General features: G+C 39.0%; 1 protein-coding gene and 1 long non-coding RNA gene across 3 annotated transcripts in view; both read left to right on the top strand.

Moving 5' to 3' along the window:
- The window catches only part of rybpb (RING1 and YY1 binding protein b), a 40,533-nt gene extending 30,213 nt beyond the window's left edge, over positions 1–10,320 (top strand). Inside the window, exons 3-5 of the mRNA XM_077530057.1 lie at positions 5,036–5,347; positions 5,435–5,533; positions 7,570–10,320. Of these exons, the coding sequence (XP_077386183.1) occupies positions 5,036–5,347; positions 5,435–5,533; positions 7,570–7,819 (661 nt within the window). The 3' untranslated portion in view covers positions 7,820–10,320. The remainder of the gene's footprint in view (positions 1–5,035; positions 5,348–5,434; positions 5,534–7,569) is intronic.
- A 5,420-nt stretch (positions 10,321–15,740) lies between these two features.
- LOC144024390 (uncharacterized) lies at positions 15,741–19,370 on the top strand. 2 transcript variants are annotated; one of them, XR_013284752.1, is made up of 8 exons: positions 15,745–15,820; positions 16,430–16,571; positions 16,697–16,774; positions 16,848–16,918; positions 17,033–17,084; positions 17,199–17,261; positions 17,709–17,888; positions 19,069–19,370. It is a non-coding gene; the product is annotated as an uncharacterized LOC144024390 (long non-coding RNA). The 2 variants fall into 2 exon arrangements; XR_013284751.1 differs by having other exon boundaries at positions 15,741–16,571.
- The last annotated feature ends 279 nt before the right edge of the window (positions 19,371–19,649 follow it).

Genomic DNA, 19,649 nt, shown 5'->3' with positions numbered 1-19,649 from the left:
GAACTCAAAACAAAACTCTGGTGTGACCCAAGTCACAAATGGTCCCAGTATGGGTGAAAATGCACTCTAGTGTGATGTGATGGAAAACCTGACAAATTTTAGAGCCGGGCAAATCCATCGTTACCTGATGCCCACCTTTTGAAAAAATACACAGACTGATTGTCTGTACTGAATTGGATGTTTTGGTGCTCAGTCTGTATTTTTTTTCAAGGCCTCATGTCATAAAGCACTCGCCGAAAATGCAGAAGCACTCGCCGAAAGGTGGGCATCAGGTAACGACGGATTTGCCCAGCTCTAAAATTTGTTAGCTTTTCCATCATAACACACTAGAGTGCATTTTCAACCATACTGGGACCATTTGTGACTTGGGACCATTTGTCAAGTACTCGCCAAAAATGTGGAAGCACTTGTCAAATGGTGGTCATCTGTCAGTAATAGCTCAATGACAGTTTTGCCCAGCTGTTGTGATTAAATTCATTTAGATCGGCGAGCGCCAGCCACATGTGTAAAAGCACCCTTAGAATCAATTTGAAGAGTGATATCATTTGTTTTCGCACTGTTCTGGCCATTGCGAAATTGACTCTGGTGCCTTATACTTATGGACCGTGTTTTTATGTAATCCGCATTCAGCCAATCCACCAAAAATGTGACCAAAGATTTGATTTTCCTTATCAGCTTCTGTAGTTCAAAATTCATTCCCACTCACATACAGTTTACACTGATGAAATTGCTGCGAACAGCGATTGGGAAGAACATGGAAGGGAGCTCTAAACAATCGCACAGAAACAGACAACATGAGTGGAAATGTGTTCACATTTTTGTGTATGACAGGAAAGGAGCCCGGTGGAAGTCAGTTGCAGAGTCAATCACACTGAAACAGTTGTACATATATCGCTTTTCCATAAGCCCCGCACAACACGCTACCACACCACACTCCACGGAACTTCACTACACGGCCTCTATTGCATTTCCATTAAAGCAGGCACGCGCGGGCAGGGGGGGGGATCATTTGAACTGTCCAAGCCAGTGCGTGCGGCTCTGCCATAACATTTCACGAGTGGTAAGTCGCACCAACAATTCAACCATATTTACAATTTCATATGGACCACCATGGATGAAATATCGCCATCTTGATTTTGCGACTGGCTCGCGAAGCTATTTCTGAATGGAGAGCTCAGCCTCATTTATTTAACTGCCGCTGGGGCTCTCATTAAAGTGAATGGTGAACACACCGTTTTTTAATTTATTTTTTTTTAATTTAAAAAAAAAATATTTTTTTTTACCACAACTATTACAAATCCATCCACAAGTAGCTTTTTAAATTGTAAATATAGTTCAGTGTTGTTGTAAAACACTATTATATTTATTGTATAAACTGTATTTTTATGACTTTGGCAAAGACCGGCGAAAACCTTGCTTGCATAAAATAAGGAAATGGGCGTGCTCCCATGGTGTTGCTTGCTGTGTTGCTGTCGGCCAATCAGATGACAGGTGACGTCACGGCCTCACTAGTCCCCCGACGACCGGAGCTGCAGAACCACTGCCGAAAGGGTTCTAAAAAGTAGTTAAAACGGAACGACTCGGCCCCGAAAGAGTCCCATGGAGACGCTAACATCCGGGACAAAAAAATGTCGCTTTGGTGTGGAACTGGTCCGGTAGAAAAGTGCCAATAGTGTACTAGTTCAGTGGTTCTCAACCCTGGTCCTCAAGTACTCCTATCCAGCCTGTTTTCCATTTCTCTCTCAGCCAAATAGGAATGCCACAAACAATTATTTTGCGAGTCGACTAATCACCAACAGTAGTCGCGATTAGTCGACTAGTCAGAACATATCGTCCTGTGAAAAGCATTTTACGTTTTGGGGCTTATCTTGGCAGCCCTACAGCAACACAGCTGAGGATCGTTATCGGGGTTCATGCAGAGCTTGCTGATTAGGTGATGAAACACGTGTTGGCTGTTGGAGACATGGAAAACAGGCTGGATTAGAGGTACTTGAGGACCGAGGTTGAGAACCACTGTACTAGTTCATACGTATTTATTGATATTTTGTTCAATGGTGGATACAGCATAAAATAAACCTGCCATGGTTTTTACTGTATAGCTAAGAAATCATGCTCTATTCCTGCAGCAACTCAGGGAAGGTTTTCAGTGTAAGGTGGCATTGTCAAGCAAAACAAACCATGCCTAAAGCCCGATGCTGTACAGAAGCTTACTTTCCTTGGCAATAATGTGTTTTATATACTGTGTATGGGATTTTGCTAACATTTCCATTTTGTTCATGTAAAGTTCAGTGATAGTTTAGTCATTACCTATTAATCCCAAAGGTGATGTTTTGGTTTATATTTTTTAAGTTATTGGTGTCAAGTTGTCAAACATGTAACATGTTTTATGAAAAGGTATAGAAGATTTAGTTTAAAAGGTCGTTTCCGCAAAGAGGAAGACCTACATTGTAAAGAAAGAAAAAAATCTGGAAAGTTATATAGTTTAATGTTGTGGGAAAAATAGCGGTTTAAAAGCTTGTTTGATTTCAGAATCAGAATCATCTTTCTTGGCCAAATATGATGACACACAAGGATAAAGCAAACCCAGAAGAGGGGAAAGTCAAAAATCAAAACTTGTTTTGACTAATGTCATTTGCTTTGCCTTTTTATTGGAGTGAAAAGTAAACTGTAATTTGAAATCAGATTTTTGTAATTGAATGATTAACTTAATAAATAAATGAAAATATGAGATTGTATTTTTAGGAAGGATCACCTGGCCGTAATGTGAAGTGATCAAATCGATGAATCGATGATCCCTAGACATCAGCTTTTATTATAAACTAATACTAACTGGTCTTAAAAAAAATGTATACATTTTTTTAGAAAGGGGAAACAAGCATGTCTGGTAAACACATTTTAAAACAGCTTCAACATTGAGTACCGCTTGACAAGTTGTACCTAAACAATAGCAAGGTAAAGGTAGTGATGAACCTTAACTAAGACGGCTTGTCTGACTGTGTAAGGAGCTTTTCAAGATAATGATAGTAATTTTGGGGCATCCTGTGAAGAATGACACATACTGGCAGCAACAGCAGAATCGAAGAGTAAACATAGGGGTGCCTGTCAATCGTCTATTGTAGTGCAAAGGGGAGGTAATATACCGTAAAAGGATTTCCCACTGTGAGGGCTTGCACTGACTCAGTGTGATTCGCCAGGAACGTATTGGCAGCAGCATGTTGGAGCAATTTCAACAATTGGACTCATGAGTTCACTCATGGTTCTGCTCTCAATTTCAATGAGTTGTCTCTTGTTACAAAAAGATTCTTATACTTTATATTGGATACGTTTTGATAGTTGTTGCACCAATAGCCACATGAAGCAAAGTTTTTAAGAATATTAATTAGGGCACTATTATGGACGTCACCTAACGTGTACCTATCTAATATTCATCCATTCGTTTTTCTGTGCATTGCTGTTCACTTTGGTGAAATTTCTTTCAGCATATTCTATTTTTATTGAATAACTTCTCAAATTTATAAAGTATTTTTGTTTTGGTTTTTAAATCTTAGTCAGTAGACATCTTTGTTTTAAAATTCCAGTAAAAACGCTTCCAGGGTGATCAGCATATCTTGAAAAGTTGAATGAAAACTGAAATACTATTGCTTTCGACAGTAAATAGTTTTTCTAAAATTTAAAGTTAAATTTTACCTTTAGTTTTGATTTCAAACAAAAGTAGAAGGTGCAGAGAGATTCCAAGGTCTTCAGCATCTCTTATAAAGTTAACAAAAAAAAAATGTAAATAAGTTATCTGAAATTAATGCAGTTTTAAAACGATCTATTACTGGCTGTCAGATTAATTAATTAATTATTTATTTTTTTGTTTTTATTTAAAGGCTGATGCTGATATTCGTCAAAATGCTGATAATCTCCCCGCCAATAATCGGTCTCTAAGCAAAATAGGTGGGCAAAATTTTTGGTGGTACTCTTAATGGGGGGGGGGGGAACGTACAAAAACTATATTTATTTATTTATTTATTATTATTATTATTATTTTTGTTTTTTTGTTCAGAATCAATATACAGCCCAATACTCATGTCCTACGGTTTTGGTTTTGGTCCATGGTCTGGCAGTTGGGGCCTCCTGGGCTAGATGGTGTATTTCACAAATGAAAAGCCAAGATGAGAGGAACATTTTTGCTCCATATTAGCATCTCTTATGAACCCATTAAAGGTCCCCTATGGGCACTTAACACAAGATCCACGGGCTCCATATAACCATGCAAGGTAATGCATACTGCAACAGCCCACGGCTCATCGTCATTCACAACAGCTGGTGTATTGATTTGAGAGCGGTGTGAGCATCATGACATGATGCTCTATTATGGTCCCATTGATTGACTTGTGGTCAACGACACGATCCCGCCCCCTCTTCAAGCAGAGGGACTGTCTGAAATAGCCGACAGCAGGAGATTAGATGCGTTTGTTGCGGGCCATCAAGAGATAAATTGGATAATCTGACTGTGTAATGCTTGAAAGTGTTGGCCAAGTAGCCTAAAAGGCGTGTTAATACAGTGTGCTTTACTGTTGAGCAGCCTTCAAATGATACCAGACTGTTTGCTTGCTTGCTTTGCTCTGATTATTTCTTTGGCTGATTTAGTTATGATAAAGCTTGTGCTAGGTAGCGCAGGACAGGCTTTGCTGCGGGGGACCTGCAAGAGCCGCGGCAGTGCGGCAGCTCCATCACGGCCTACTGAGTGTTGGTCTGTGACAAATGGGGCTGTGCCTACTCTAATCAGATTAGAAGACCTAAGTGATGTGTTGCAAATGTCCCACCTTGTGATCCCGAGCATTCGTTTTATGATGGCCGTGGTCTAATGAGATTAGCTCTCAAACAGCGCTGCTCAGAGGCTGCTTGAAAGCTACGGCCCCTCCGAGTGGGCCGGGACTTGAGTCCCTTTAGTGCGCTAGCGGCTAGCCCGTCCATCGCCATTTGCGTGAGCACGGTTGGCCATGGGGCTCCATCAAGTGGCTAAACCGTTTTTGGCTATCCTCCGCAGGAAACCCAGGATCAACTCCCAGCTGGTGGCCCAGCAGGTGGCCCAGCAGTATCCGATGCCGCCCCCAGCCAAAAAAGAGCGACGGGAGCGCAGCGAACGCATGGACCGGGAGCGGGCGGACGGTGAAGGGGAGAGCGCCGTCGGGGAGGCTCGCCCCGAAGGCGAGCGTCCAGAGATAGTGAGGCCCGAGAGGGACACTCCTCCTCCTGACAAGGACAAGAGTGACAAGGAGCAGCCCGTCCAAGACAAAGCCGACAGAGAGAAAGACATCATCCCGGCCATCACAAAGAAGCCCAGCATCAAAAAGAGCAGGTCAGTGGGCACGGAGGCAGGCAGGGATGGAGACGTTTTGCTGAGGGTGGCATCGCCTCACTGGTGTTTGTGTCTATCCTCCCCCAGACCCAAATCAGACAGCCATCAGAGTCCACCCAGTGACAGACAGAGTATACAGTCGGGCAAATCGGCAACCAAGACCAACAAGAACAATCACATTTCCAGGTATGTGTCTCGCATTCATTTCCATTTAAGTAGGACTGAACAGTTTTGAAAAAATAATCTCATTCTATTTTTGTTTCACCTTGATTTTGCGACTGCAATTTAATATGCGATAAAAACTTTTTCAAGGTCCTCCTCCCATGTAGTTTTTAACATACAAACACAAATCATCAGACTTGTGGCCACTTTTCCTGAACCATGATCAGATTTTTGCTTTAATGAAACTTGCTGTACTTGTTGATCATGATCTCACAATACTAAATCTCAAATTTGAGGTCAGTCAGAGAGGGGTTTGGGAGCTACGGCCCACCAAATTTTCATATTTTCTGCAAAAATGGCTGTGGCTGCTTTCCTTCGACCCCCCTGTATTTCAGCAACTACCAAGTCAAACTTCAAAAACAGCCATTGTTGCATATTTTAGTGACCTTATGACCGTTTGTTTTAATTAACCTTGTGGATCGTGACATATTTTTTCATGAAATGTAATCTCTCACGTTCTCTAGCAAAAGTTTCAGAGAAGTAAAATATTTTTTTAGGAACTATACCCTCAGATATTCATTTAATAGTCATTGCAAATTGAATATTGATGTTGAATATTCATTTATGTTCATTGAAATTTGAATATTCATTGAATATTTGAATATTTATTGAAGTTGTATATTCATTGACATTTGAATATTCTTAGAAATTTGAAGTACCGTATTTTCACAACTATAAGGCGCACTTAAAAGCCTTCAATTTTTTCAAAGGCTGACCATACGCCTTTATAATCCAGTGCGCCTTATATATGGATCAATATTGAGCCGCAACAGGTCTCGCTGTCAAGACGCTATCGGTGACCCTGCACGATCGGTGACGCGCACGTGCTGAAGATCCCGCCATCTTGGATCGCTAACTACGGCAACTCCACTTGAACAAAATACCTTTATATGCCTGCGTGATAGTGCATGTTCGTAAAAACACGATACATCATTGAAAAAAAATCTTACATTCTTGATGCATTATAAAGAAACTATTTTAATTCTACAGGTTTTAAAGACGAATGTTTTACTTTTGACCCCATTACATTCCTAGTGAGTCTTCATTGTTATAATTTACCTTTAGTCTGCAGTATTTTTATTGTCTTTAGAACAATATTTAAAATATGTCATTCATTGAAGGTGCACCTTATAATGTGCTGCGCCTTATAGTCGTAAAAATACTTAAATTGAATATTCATTGATAGTTATTGAAAGTTAAATATTTATTGAAATTTTGCCAATAATATTCAAATTAACTCATTCAAACCCAAAAACATATAAATGCTTTTTATACTTTGTCCTTCACTCCCAAAAACGTGTATATACGGGTTTTTTTTTTTTTAATTATTATTAATTTATTTATTTATTTTATACTAGAGCATACAGCAGGCGTTGATGCAGCTTTTGACCTGAAGAGGTCACTTAAAGCAGTGGTAGTTACAAAAAATGGCCAGCAAGTGTTAGCAGAGTATAAGAGATCAGCCAGGGCCATGTTGTAACAAACTCTTTTTGCCAGTGTTTTCAACAGGAATGTGAATACTGATGAAACTTAGCTATATTCTAATGGCAATTTCTGCAAAATGAAAACAGATACAAATATACTTCTTTTCCTGATGAAAGAAGAAACTCTGTTCTTTCTTTAGGTAGGTTCCATGTGTTTATAGCAGTAGAACACAATATTGTATGGGCCTTCAAAATCAAGTAAAACAGCCGTGAGCGATGGGGGTTGCTTCAGTGAAAATGGCCGGGAGTGAACGAGTTAAGTGGGCTGTGGCTCCCAAATTCTTCGCGTTGGCCAAAAATATGAGCTTTAATGTTGTGACATCACAATCAAAAAGTACAGCAAGTTTCATTAAAATCGGCTTAGTTCAACCCATTGGGTGATTTGGCTTGGAATAACACCTACAGTAACACTTATAGATGCAGTGAGTGGGACAACACACTCACTATCCTCGGATTCGGTACATCAACATGTCCGCCGAAGGTGGTTGACCTTTTCTCACTAATTCTCCCCCTCAGGCCCAAGCTGAAGAACATCGACCGGAGCACGGCGCAGCAGCTGGCCATCACCGTGGGCAACGTGACGGTGATCATAACAGACTTTAAGGAGAAGAGTCGCTCGTCGTCCACGTCCTCGTCCACGATCACGTCGAGCGCGGGCTCCGAACAGCAGCACCAGAGCTCGGGCTCGGAGAGTATGGACAAAGGCTCGTCGCGCGCCTCCACGCCCAAAGGCGATCTCTCCGTGGGGCACGACGAGTCCTTCTGAGGGATCCTTTTTCTGTTGACCCCGCCCGCTCAACCCCCTTTTCAACCCACGTACTGGACACAATGGATCTCAAAGTGGGGGGGCAGACTTGACCTTCCCCCACGGCCACGCTGCCTCCATTCCATGACCAACCTGGTTGCGGCCTGGAGGAAGGTAGTGCGGTGCAACTAACATGGAAACGAAGGACTCCATTGGAAGAGGAAGAGGAGCGGTGGACTATACCGAGTTAACGCCCATGCTAGCGTCAAGACACTTGTAGGTATTGTTTTATATTTGGACGTGGATGTGAGGCCAAGTCGATCTTTTTGTTTTTTTGTCAAGAACATTTCTCCGCCAGGCACAATAACCACAGTTGTTTTGTTGTTATGATTTGTACCCTTATTTATTACCTGTTGCACCTGTATACTTTGATATTTTCCTTATGATGTTGAAGCTTGGCTGCATAGCTCTGCCGACCGATCGTTCCCTCAGTGTTTTTATTGCAGTTTGAAATTATGCCAGACGACACACACACACACGCGCACACACCCCTACAAAGGTGCTAGATACACTGTGAAAAGTTTTGCAGATCTCCCAATCACTTCATGTGATGAAGGATCCGATTGTCACTCCCTCAACAATACTGTCTCACTCTGAACACTGTTGGGACCTTCCTCATGGCTGCTGTGTGCGTCACACGTCCAAATAATCAACTTTCAACTAATAATCTTATACAGTATTGTGTGTCCTGAACTGTACAGTGTAGGCTGTTGTGTAAAACACTAAAAGCTGTTTGGTAATTGCTCCATTCCATAGTGCAAATGTTGAGTTTCCTGGCTCAAGCCTGTAGGCCTCTTAAATTGGAGTTTCTTCTGAAGCGAGCGAAGGACGGTTCGCGCGCCGTACCTCTTGGTGAAACCTTACGGAACTGTCCAACATACCTCGACATATGAAATTATTGTTGCGATGCATAAAAACCTGATGAAAGCGGCTGCAAATGAGTTATTTTATTGACAATTTAATGTACTTGTTTTTCTTAATGCTGAAATAATAATTTAAAGACAACAGTCATTGGAGGTGAAACTCAAATCATAATTGCAATTTCATATTTTAGAACAGCAAGGCTTGTTGAAGAGTTCTAATTCCCATAGACCCGTAGCTGATACAAGAATCGAATTTCTTTTTAACTGTATGAAATTGTATAAAGAATAAATGTGTATATGATATCTTAGTTTATTTATTGAAGGACCAAAGGAATTTAATATTGACATGATACATAGATGAATAACAATTTTGAAATGCAATTAATGCAATTATCTAATATTTGAGATGAATAACGGTTTAAGTAAATAAAGACTAATATAATCCATGTTCATGGTGTTCTTACTGTTCAGTCTTGCTGTGCGCAGCACGTCACACTGGACACGTACAAGTGATAAGAGGCAGGCTGAGTGAACCCCCCCACCATTCGAGATGTAGCCCCTTCCTCCAGAATTGCTCCCTCCCCTCCCCAGAGATCCATCCCAGCAAGATTGACTTTCTCACGAGATAATCATTTTTTGTATCTCATATCGTTTTCTTTCTTTTGCTCTTAAGAAGTGGTTCAAATGTAATCGTGTACTTTATTGCGTACAAATAATGCCATCAGTGTTCAAAGTGGGGAGAAGCCAAGTGAATAAAGTGGGCTGAATATGTAGGATTTTTACACGAAATAACCACCCGGTTTTGTAATGCAATCTTTCCGAAATGGGCCTAAAAAGCCATCGTTTCACTTGCCTTATCTGCAACCACATAGTACTGCAAGTGAAAAGATTTGTGTTAAATTATTGACAAATGGTCATTTGAGTATATGATGCATTGCTTGTACATAGTTTTAAAATCAGCAAACACTATATGGCATCGAAGCTGAAGTCTTTTTTTTTTTTTTCTCTTTTTTTTTCCTCATTTCCTTTCCGCGCAAGCAGTTCTGTTCTTGTGTGCGACCAGTAACCTTAATTTACTGTGTAAAGATGGTTACATTTTTTAGCTTTGTTTGTCAGAGATCCAAATATAGAATGCTTGTTTACTGACTGTATATCTTAAACGTGAATTCCCGACGCAGTGTATTATACAAACTCATTTCTTCCTATAAGATGTCTTGTACAATGCTTTTAAAACTTATTGCTCTGTTGAAAAGAAATGTGGGAACATTTGTAGGACAGTACAATAATCCATTTTTTGTTTTATCGTTTACGTTTCCCTTTTTTTTTTTTTTTTTTGGTTTGTTTAACTTCTAGCTGATGTGTCATTGTTTCCCCTTGTGAAATGGTCACATTATGTTTTCTGGTGTGGAAATGTACGTAGCATTTTCAGCAGATCACAGCTTCTTGTCCAGCTTCTAATGTTGAAATACGACATGTTCCTGGCATGTGCACGACTTTGCGCTTATAGGCTAACCTGATCATTTTCCTTATTGCTTCAAATAGAAACGTCTATTTATGAATTTTGCTTGTAGTTTTTCACAAATAAAATTGTTGAAGTTATCTATTTTCTGTCTGGTGTGTGTCTTTTCACATGGACGCAACTTTCAGCCTCATCAGAATGTGTGTACAACTACAGTTGGGCACATTATTGATCGAGCTGTCCTTTGGAGTGTTTGTTGGCCCAAGTGTACTCACACATGACATGAGAAAGCCCACAAGTTGACAAGAGCTCTCAATCATCAATTCCCTCTTCCCCTCCAATAGGCTGCTTAGCAGACCATCAATGTGTCATCTCAAATCTCCCAACCGCTGACTTCCTCTTTCACCAAAAATCCACCCGTTAACCTCTCATCATTGTGTGAAGGCTGTGGACTTCACAGGTGTTTTTCTACACCATTCCCAGTATTATTATATTTTATTCCTCACACTTTTTTGTCCTGCTACTACTTAATAAAATTATATATTTAAGTATACGTATATTCACATATTAGAAAAAATTCACATTTTTTTTTCTCATTCTAAAAATGAACAGATTTCCCACAATTCCCTGTTTTGTACCCCCAAATTCCCCATTCATTCCCAATGGCAGATTCAACATTTCACATTTACATCATTTCAACTTGACATTCAAAACATTTCACTCATTCAAGTCACTTTCGGGGTGAACATTAGGTAGGCCATCGTGGCCAATTGATTAGGTACGCCCGGGAATCTCAAACATATCTATTTCCTTGGATGTTTTTTATTTATTTATTTATTTTAATGCCTTGTGTATCCACTTTTTTAGTATACTCTGTCATGGGACAGTCAAGCTAGCCTTGTTTGCGACAATAACACGGTGAGAACATTAACTTCAAAATAACCCTTACCATACTAATAAAATATGGACATCAATGCCTTGGTGCGCTCTTATTTTGAAGTTATTGTCACAGCGTTACGGCTGACAACCGTCAGAAGCACATATATAGTTCGATTAACAATTAAGGAAAATCTACTTATTAATTGCGCTGACATTGTAATGGTGCCCGCTGCCACCATTTAGTGGCAGCTCCAGCGTTAGCGGCTAGCATCGCTAAAGTTAATGCGGCTAGCGCCATTAAGCAAGTGTGAAGACCATTTAAATTGATTACATTTAATACAAAGTGTAAATGACTGTGCGCACTTTGATGATGCCAGTCTGACAAGTTGTCGTGCTGATCACTTTTTACAAAAACAGGCTTACTCAACCGTGCTGATTTATCCAGCAAAATCGCAACTGTGGTTCTAATAAATTTGCCTCATAGACCTAAATCTATGTGCAAAATTTCTAGAGAGGATAATGTGCTGCTTGATAGAATTTTGTGGATAATAACAGCAGCACTTGAGAGGCCCACTTTTTGGTTTCATATGGCAGTCTATCGTTGTTGAAGCTGGAAACGCACTTCTCTGTAACATGAGTAAGATGTCGCTTCATGCCGGATCTTGAAGGGAACGACCGGAATCCTTCCTCCTGCTCTCTGACTTACGTCTGTTTCCTCAACGCCAAGGAGGAATCATAGAATGTCTCCCTTGAGCAGTGTTACAGTTACCTTGAAAAAGTAACTTAGTTACTTTACTGATTACTTGGTTTTAAAAGTAACTAAATTGTGTTACTGATTACTTGATTTTAAAACTAACTAAGTTAGATTAAAAGTTACTTTTTTTAGTTATTCAGCAGCTGCCGACACCATCTCAACATAAAAATAATGCGGTAGAAACTGAGTTCCAAATACTTTATTGAAAGTGCATTTTTAACATGAAAACAAAGTGTTTTTTTTATGAAAAACAAAATAGGCAGTCTCTCTTGACTTCTTGTAACGTAAATACTTTTTATAAAACAAAAAATAAAAATCTATCCAGGTTGAAAATGAAAATCCCCTTAATTGACCTTTCGCAAACTCCGCCCCCCAAACGAGCAATGACCAATCACACATTTAGCAACCGTTGCTATGTAAGCATAGTCAGTCACGCTTTACTCAGCTCTCGATGACGTCCATAGTCTGATTGATTTTATTTGATGGCTTACGGGACTGCTAACCACCATAAAACTTTACGGAAGAAGAGTGACAACCATTAACAAGCTCCGGACCTCCAAAATGATGAAGCGGTGTGCCTACGGAGTATGTAAATCGGACTGTGCTAAGGTAAGACTATGCTAACTCTATCGGGCTAACTAGCTAGCTGTAGTGTAGGTTGCTTTCGGGGCAATAACAAAACGATATCAAAGTTATTGTAGTTACTATTAGAATAATATATATTACTAGAATGTGATTGCCATCTAAGTTAAAGGGACACTTTACTTATTGATCCATTTTTAGCAGCAAAAAGTTGCTACTTTTTCAATAATTAATTTGGTGACGTGATTATTTTTTTATGTACATTTAATAACTTTTAAACCATTGTTAAAATGAATCGAACGCCGGCATGTTTGTTACACGTGACTAAATAACCCGGATGTTTACGTCACTAGTGTGTAAACGCTACACTATGGAAGCACTATGCAACGCAGCCGTGCATCTAGCGTCAAACCCGGAAGGATTAAACCTTATCGCTTCGAGCCAACACGACAAAATAACACTACCGAAGGAAAGTCTGCCTTGGATGTGAAAGTTGTGGCGCCAGATGGTCTTTTCGGGCACAAAATAAACTTTGACGAACGAGTGAATCAGGCGGGGGGTGAGTGGTGCTCGTGCGGGAGCTGCAGGAATGGACAATCCGCTAATGAATGTGTGCTGTCTGGAAATGAAAGAACTCGAGGATCGGTTCCTTGCGGACAATCTCAACTGCATCCTGGAACATCAGACATTCAACATGGCAATACTAAATAGACATTCTCAGGATAGCTTTGGTTGCGATGAAAGATGTGAAGAAGAAAAGTCTTGGAGGAGCAAATATCCAACAGGTAAAGTGACACACAGTACGAGCAATGCAAAACGTGTGGAACTGACGAAATATTTCAGGAAAAAGAAAAAATAGTAAAATTAAATGTATCGTCGTTACAGCACCCAACCTCCCCTAGCTGTTTTTTTTTTCCCACTGCGGTCAGGCCAGCCGCCACTCGAAAAGACGAAGTCAAGCCAGCCGCCCCAACGATTGTTAATACTGTGCATTACGGTAACGTGCCGACGTGCCCCTGCGTTGGCCACCTTCAAATGAATTATGAAATAAAACAGTCCGTGCAGTATAATAACCAATGCCCCCCCACCCCCGAAACATGCCTACCTTTCGCTTTAAATTTGCTTCGCTTCTCCGAGATCTTTCAGTGGCCGTAGTAAGACCTCGATTTGTGTCGGCTGTTGTGAGAGTGAAGGCTCCGTGTTGCTAGCAGTTGCGGCTCCTCCATCGGCTTGATTATTTCCCACGTCTGGTTCTTTAAAGATACTCGGTACTGCGTTGGGCTTTAGTATTAGGCGTGTGGCGTACCCCATCTCAAATTGTAACATATATTCGAAGTCCTCATGCCTGAAATGTTCGCTGCGCGCACGCCTGGTTGTCCTTCGGGAGGTTGACAGCACTTAGCAAACAAACCATTGTCTACTCAAGTAGCTTTTTTTTTTTTTTTTTTTTTTTTTTTTTTTTTGGGGGGGGGGGGGGGGGGGGGGGTCTCGCGGGTTTTTCCTTGCCGACGCCTTGCAAAATTTTGCAATACAGTAAGGCATAACTGACGTTTGTGTCTTCCTCGTTGTTATGTCTGCGTGAACTACTGTTCCCCAAGCGAGTATACACACTACCCAGATAGCAAAAGATGTTTATTCAACGTTGAATTAGGGTTAAAATGGATGATTTTTGGTTACGGTTGAAGATTGATTGGTCAATCAACATTGATTCAACAGCATTATGTTAACATTGAAGTTTGTGTTTAAAAGATAACATTGAATCAACGTTGTATTTTGGTTGAATTAAAACGTTTGAAAGGTCAATGTTTAATTAACGTTGAATCTATGTTTGCCCTTCTCGTTTTTTTTTTTCCTTCAGCTGAGAAATTGACTAGGAGGGGGGGAGGGGAAGTATTCTGGGGACAGGTGTGTGGGTGGGGGGTGTTAGAGTCTTTAAACATTTATAATAAATATAAAACATAAAGCTAACTACTTTGCGGATTTCATTTATTGCGGGTATTTTTTGGTACCTAAACCCAGCGGAAAACGAGGGAACACTGTATTTGAAAAACTTGTAAATTATTTGAATGTACTCGAAACACCTGGCATTTCCACCAAATAAACTGTACACGTTAGAGTTTCTAGTTTGTGCATTTCAGCCCAGTCATCAAAAATATGTGCCCACATCCGGCATAAGTCCGGCACAGGTGGCATTCAGTCGACACTGGCATAAGGCATGTGGGCCGAACATGGCCCAGGAGCAGCAAAGGTGGCACTGGCTTGACTCTGGCAAACAGGATGTGGGCCAGTTGCTGTGTGACGCATCTGGCCCAGCTATCAATTTACAACTCTGGGCCACATATGTATATCCAGTCTTGTCCCACTCTTAAATGCAGTTTCAGATTTATTTATTTTTTCTACACACATTTTTTTTACACATACTTATTTGCATAACAGATGTTAAGAAGAATTTTAATACATCATCACACAGACATTTCAATATGTTTCTGGTCAAACAATCAAAGTTTGTGTGTGAATTCTGTGAACGAACTTTCATGAAGCTTCCAGAGAGAAGTTCTTCGAACGTGCGTTCACCATTTCTTTGTAGCGATTCAAGGGTAAGTATTTAATTTTCCTATGTTTTACATTTGATATTTTATGGCTTCATATTGACACAACTACTGAATTGACTTCACAGACATTGGTGTGTGCGTGCGTGCGTGTGTGGTTATCTAAATTTTCCCGTTAATAGTTTCAATGCCATAATATTTAGTTAGGTGCACTCACTGGCTGATCAGAGAAAATCTCATTTTATCTGACCAGTTTTGTTTCAACCTGCAACGCATAAACTTTAAGTCTAACAATTCTAAAATAAAAACAACTATGAATATTCATATGAAGGAGATAATTATTTACATTTAGTGGAAATCTGATTCAGAGGTAAAGCTTTTAGGGGGCAATATTGTAATGAAGCTATTTTATTGAGACGCAACTCTGCGAGTATAATCATATAAAAAGGTACCAAATTATCACTAGCACCAAATATTACATTGTTCTGGGATAATATTCAGCTTGTATTGTAAAATATGCAGAGCTTGAATTATGTATTTTTTATAGTGCTGTGTGATATGTACATTGTGTGCATAATATTATATTTAAAAAATACAAAAGAGGAATGACTTATGCGTTACACACATTTCCCAGGTTATGTTTTAAAAATCTATTATATATCTCATACAATTTTAATTTCATCGAGTTGATTTAAATATCTACTGTACTTTCTAACGTTATTGGATCGCTGTTCCACAGTACGCCACTAGATGGCGGGACATGCTACTAACCAGACTGAAACACACATACATACACAGCGTAGAAGAAGAAGAATTTCAAATTGCCGACAGCCGTGCTAAGAGCGGGAATCCAAACGTCGACGTTCTGTGTTTCAGGTCGGTAAAAGTTACATTAAATAAAACAAATATGTATCACCATGTCCATTGTCAGTTGGGTCGCTAAGCATATTTGGTCTTTAGAGGTGGTTTTAGTGAAGAAATTGTTTCGAATGATCCTAAACGTTGAAGCTAAGTTGCTAATTCCGACGGCCTCTTAACAATGAGAGTTACTACAAGCCTATCTGTGTGCTATGTTGCTGATATGCTAGTAAGCTAACGAACTGCACTGAAGCGCTACAGGAGCGTTTACATGAAGAATGTATCTTTTTTCAGTCGTTTTTAACAGGCTGGTTTAACAGTTGAAGATAGAACATTGAATAGCGTTTTCTTTTAGGTTTAGTTTTTAAAGTAAATTAAGTCCACTTGTATAGTAATGTAAGGTTTATCTGTAATTTGTTTAACTTCTGTATATAACTTAATTCATCACGAAATCTAGTCGAATCATGCTTCAGGATATTTATTTGTTGAGGGAAGTAAAAGTATTTTTTAGTCATTACTAATTATTGAGCCTATAATGAACACATTTTTTTCACACTGTAATAAAACAAAGGTGTAAATGTTGTACTTTGTTGCTTTTAATATCATTTGTTGTCTGTTGATGTACAGGTTACTTGTGCTGTTTTGACGAGTCACATGGCGTACAGGTGGTGCCACCGTCTTCGAAACCAGATGGCTAATTAGTAATTTACTACTTATTCAAACTAAGAAGGCATGTTGTACCTTGGCCAGAGCTTGGTGAACCTCTTTGGTAAGTAAACAAGTGAACAAACACTCAAAATATTCATTTCTAAGAATCTGAAGAAAGCTTAGGTGAACTACCTTTCACCACATCCAAATGTTGAAATTAGTGACAGAGAATATAACTTGGCACAGGTTTAATGGGGAAGGAGAACATGCAGAGGTCTGTCTTACCTATAAGGAGGAAGAGGGCAAAGTGCAAATTTTTTTAAGGTAATGTTGGTATGTTTTCAGAATTCATAATATAAGATAACATAATAATTAATAGAATATCGGTTGTGCTCAGGTTTCAGGCTCTGAGTGTTTCTTCAAAATGTTCTGTCCACAAAATCCATTCTGAGGAGTAGCGCAAGACAGGTAAATGATTCTGCGCACTGTACTACATGATTGTGATGATATTATTGCGGTAACACATTGCTGACTTGTACAGTAAGTTTGAAACTTACATGCTGTGTTGTTGATATTGTTTAGGTGCACAACTCACTTTTTCAAGACTACAAACACAATTACAGCTCTACAACAGGTACCTAGACCCATTGTTAATTTAACTTGTGAGTAATAATAACTACTATGATTATGAAAGAACACAATCACATTGTGAAAAAAAATGTTGAACAGGGTCTTCTGTTTGTTTCAGGCAACCCTTTTTGCGGTGCTTGGGGACCAACCGGAAGAAAGGGAAATACTGTATTCGTAGTTGGTAAGTTTTTCAAAGGTCACTGTTGTAGAACCAAATCATCATAAATCTTAGCACACTTTTTTTATTTTATTTTTATTTTTTTACCAATTTGTAAGGCATAATTATGGAGGACCAAAACTGCCAAAATTCAAAATAAATAAATGCCTAAATAAATAAATGACTAAATAAATAAGTAAATTACTAAAAGTGAAAGTAAAAACGGATGAAAAATATACAATTCAAAAATGAAATACAAATGTATTATTTTTATTTTCAGTTTTAGTCATTTAGTTATTTAGTTAGTCATCTGGGGGGTGGAGAGGGGGTGATGTATATGAATATTGCAAAATTTAGTAAAGGTTATGTAATTTACTTAAAAGTAAAATCTTCAGGCAACGGGAGAATTCTATCAACAAAAGTTGAGTGCAAAAATTTAATTAATAATAATAATAATGTCGTCTCTCATAGATTAATCACCTGGCTGTCGTTGAAGGCACCAATTCGGACAACCTAATCAGACGGATGATGGCAACTGTGATGACAAATGCCCTGGGCTGTTAAATGAATACAACTGGGCAGGGAAGCAAGACAAGTGTTGCATTGGCAAGAAGGCATTCAAGGAGACAGTGATGCAAGACTGTATGTTTGGTGAGTTATCGCCTATGTAAACTACTTATTACAACACAGAGTTGTTTTTGAGCAGAATGTTCTGAGCTGCTTTCTTTTGTTGTGTAAAATCACTCCACCTGGGGTATGGAGTCAGAATCCTTCCAATACCCGAAACATCGTAATAAGGGTTTGATTCTCCGAAAACATTTTTGTATAACTGAAAAATTGTTTTGAATTGTCCAAAAATATTTTTGAATGACTGAAAATTCCCAGAAAAAGCTTTAAAAAAAAACACTAAGAAAAGACACATTTTAAAAGTGCGGCTCCACATAGACATTATTTATCTATTAATTAGAGAATGGTCAATTCCGAAATCAATGAAAAAAAAAAAAACCCCATCATTGATATTTCACAAAAACAGCAATTAGTATATGTATCTTTGTCTTTTCATTAATATATTGCAGTCAAGATGGACTCCATCAGGCCAGGGCTCTACACTAACTTTTCCACTACTAGCACTGGTGCGAGTAACATTTTTGGTTGCTCGCACAGCACAGGATTTAGTCGCACCATTATTTGTGGAGGTGCAGCATGACCTGGCTTAGGCATACGCAACTCGATATATTTGCAAAATATTTTATTGGAACACGAGGTTTGCCTGCAACAGCAGTGGCTATCAAAACAAGTCAATAATTTCTAATAAATTATGTCAACATTATTTTCTTTAGCTCAGTAAAAATCAGTATTTTTTTTTCTTCACCGCTACTCCCCTTACCTTTTCATCTTTATGCTGTCCTCGCTCCGAAGCTTCTAAATTTCACCAGCTAGACAGCGAGTTAACGACGTTCCAAATAACCAGACTTCATTTTCCTTTTGCGCTATTAATTTGAACAATGGCCTCTGACCATTACCCTCTTTAAGTCGTCGTAAAACTAGAAAATAAAATAAACAATGTACCTAACTATACACGACACACTTTCATGCTAGTAGCTAGTTACATTGCACATTCAACATTCTGTAATTGTCCTAATTAACTAAAATAAATCTACAGTGGTTTTTATATTGACATCGCATGTATTTACCAACATTGTCAAATTCAACAAAAAAGTGTTACTTAATACTTACTGATAGTTACTGTAACAACAGAACAGCTTTTTTTCTAAAACAATAAATTGTATTGGATACTAACTCTCTTCTCTTTTGTAATCTTGTCTTTCAGTTGCTGCTCGACAGCTTGACCGTACACTGACTCAGCAGGACTTTGGTGTTACTGTCAAGCATTGGCTGCGTTTTGCTCATGAGCGTAACGGTGGCATCCCAAGCAATGCTAGTGCCTTGGACGCAACTGCGAACGCAAGTCAAATTTAGTGTGTCTTTTTATGGACTGACGCACAGTCAAAGTGAAATGGTTACCGCTTTATACACTGATGTTCCTACAGTTCATTTCATGTTTATTTCATTCCTTTGTCAAGAAAAAGAATAATACAATAAAAACAAACATTATTTGAGGCAGAAACCAAACGGGTGTTATTTTCTTTGCCTCCATTCTCCCCAGAATTCAGTTACAAAGTACTGTGTTTTGATTTCTAATAAATGTTTGAATATTAAACATATTTTCTGTCCTAAGATTTTCATACATCTGGGGAAGTATGGTTAAGGAAATCAACAAGCTAATAATACATCCAAGTAAGTTGTAAGACATCTGCAGAAACACTAGGTGAAAAACATACGGTAACTTTTTTTTTTCTAGTGGACTAACCCAATATTTTTTGTTAGTTTAAAAAAGTAGTTCTATATTAA

This window comes from Festucalex cinctus, chromosome 8 (genome assembly GCF_051991245.1).
Source record: "Festucalex cinctus isolate MCC-2025b chromosome 8, RoL_Fcin_1.0, whole genome shotgun sequence".
In the NCBI taxonomy this organism is placed as follows: Eukaryota; Metazoa; Chordata; class Actinopteri; order Syngnathiformes; family Syngnathidae; genus Festucalex; species Festucalex cinctus.
The sequence above is the reverse complement of the archived record's forward strand: the minus strand, read 5'-3'. Positions and strand labels throughout refer to the sequence as shown.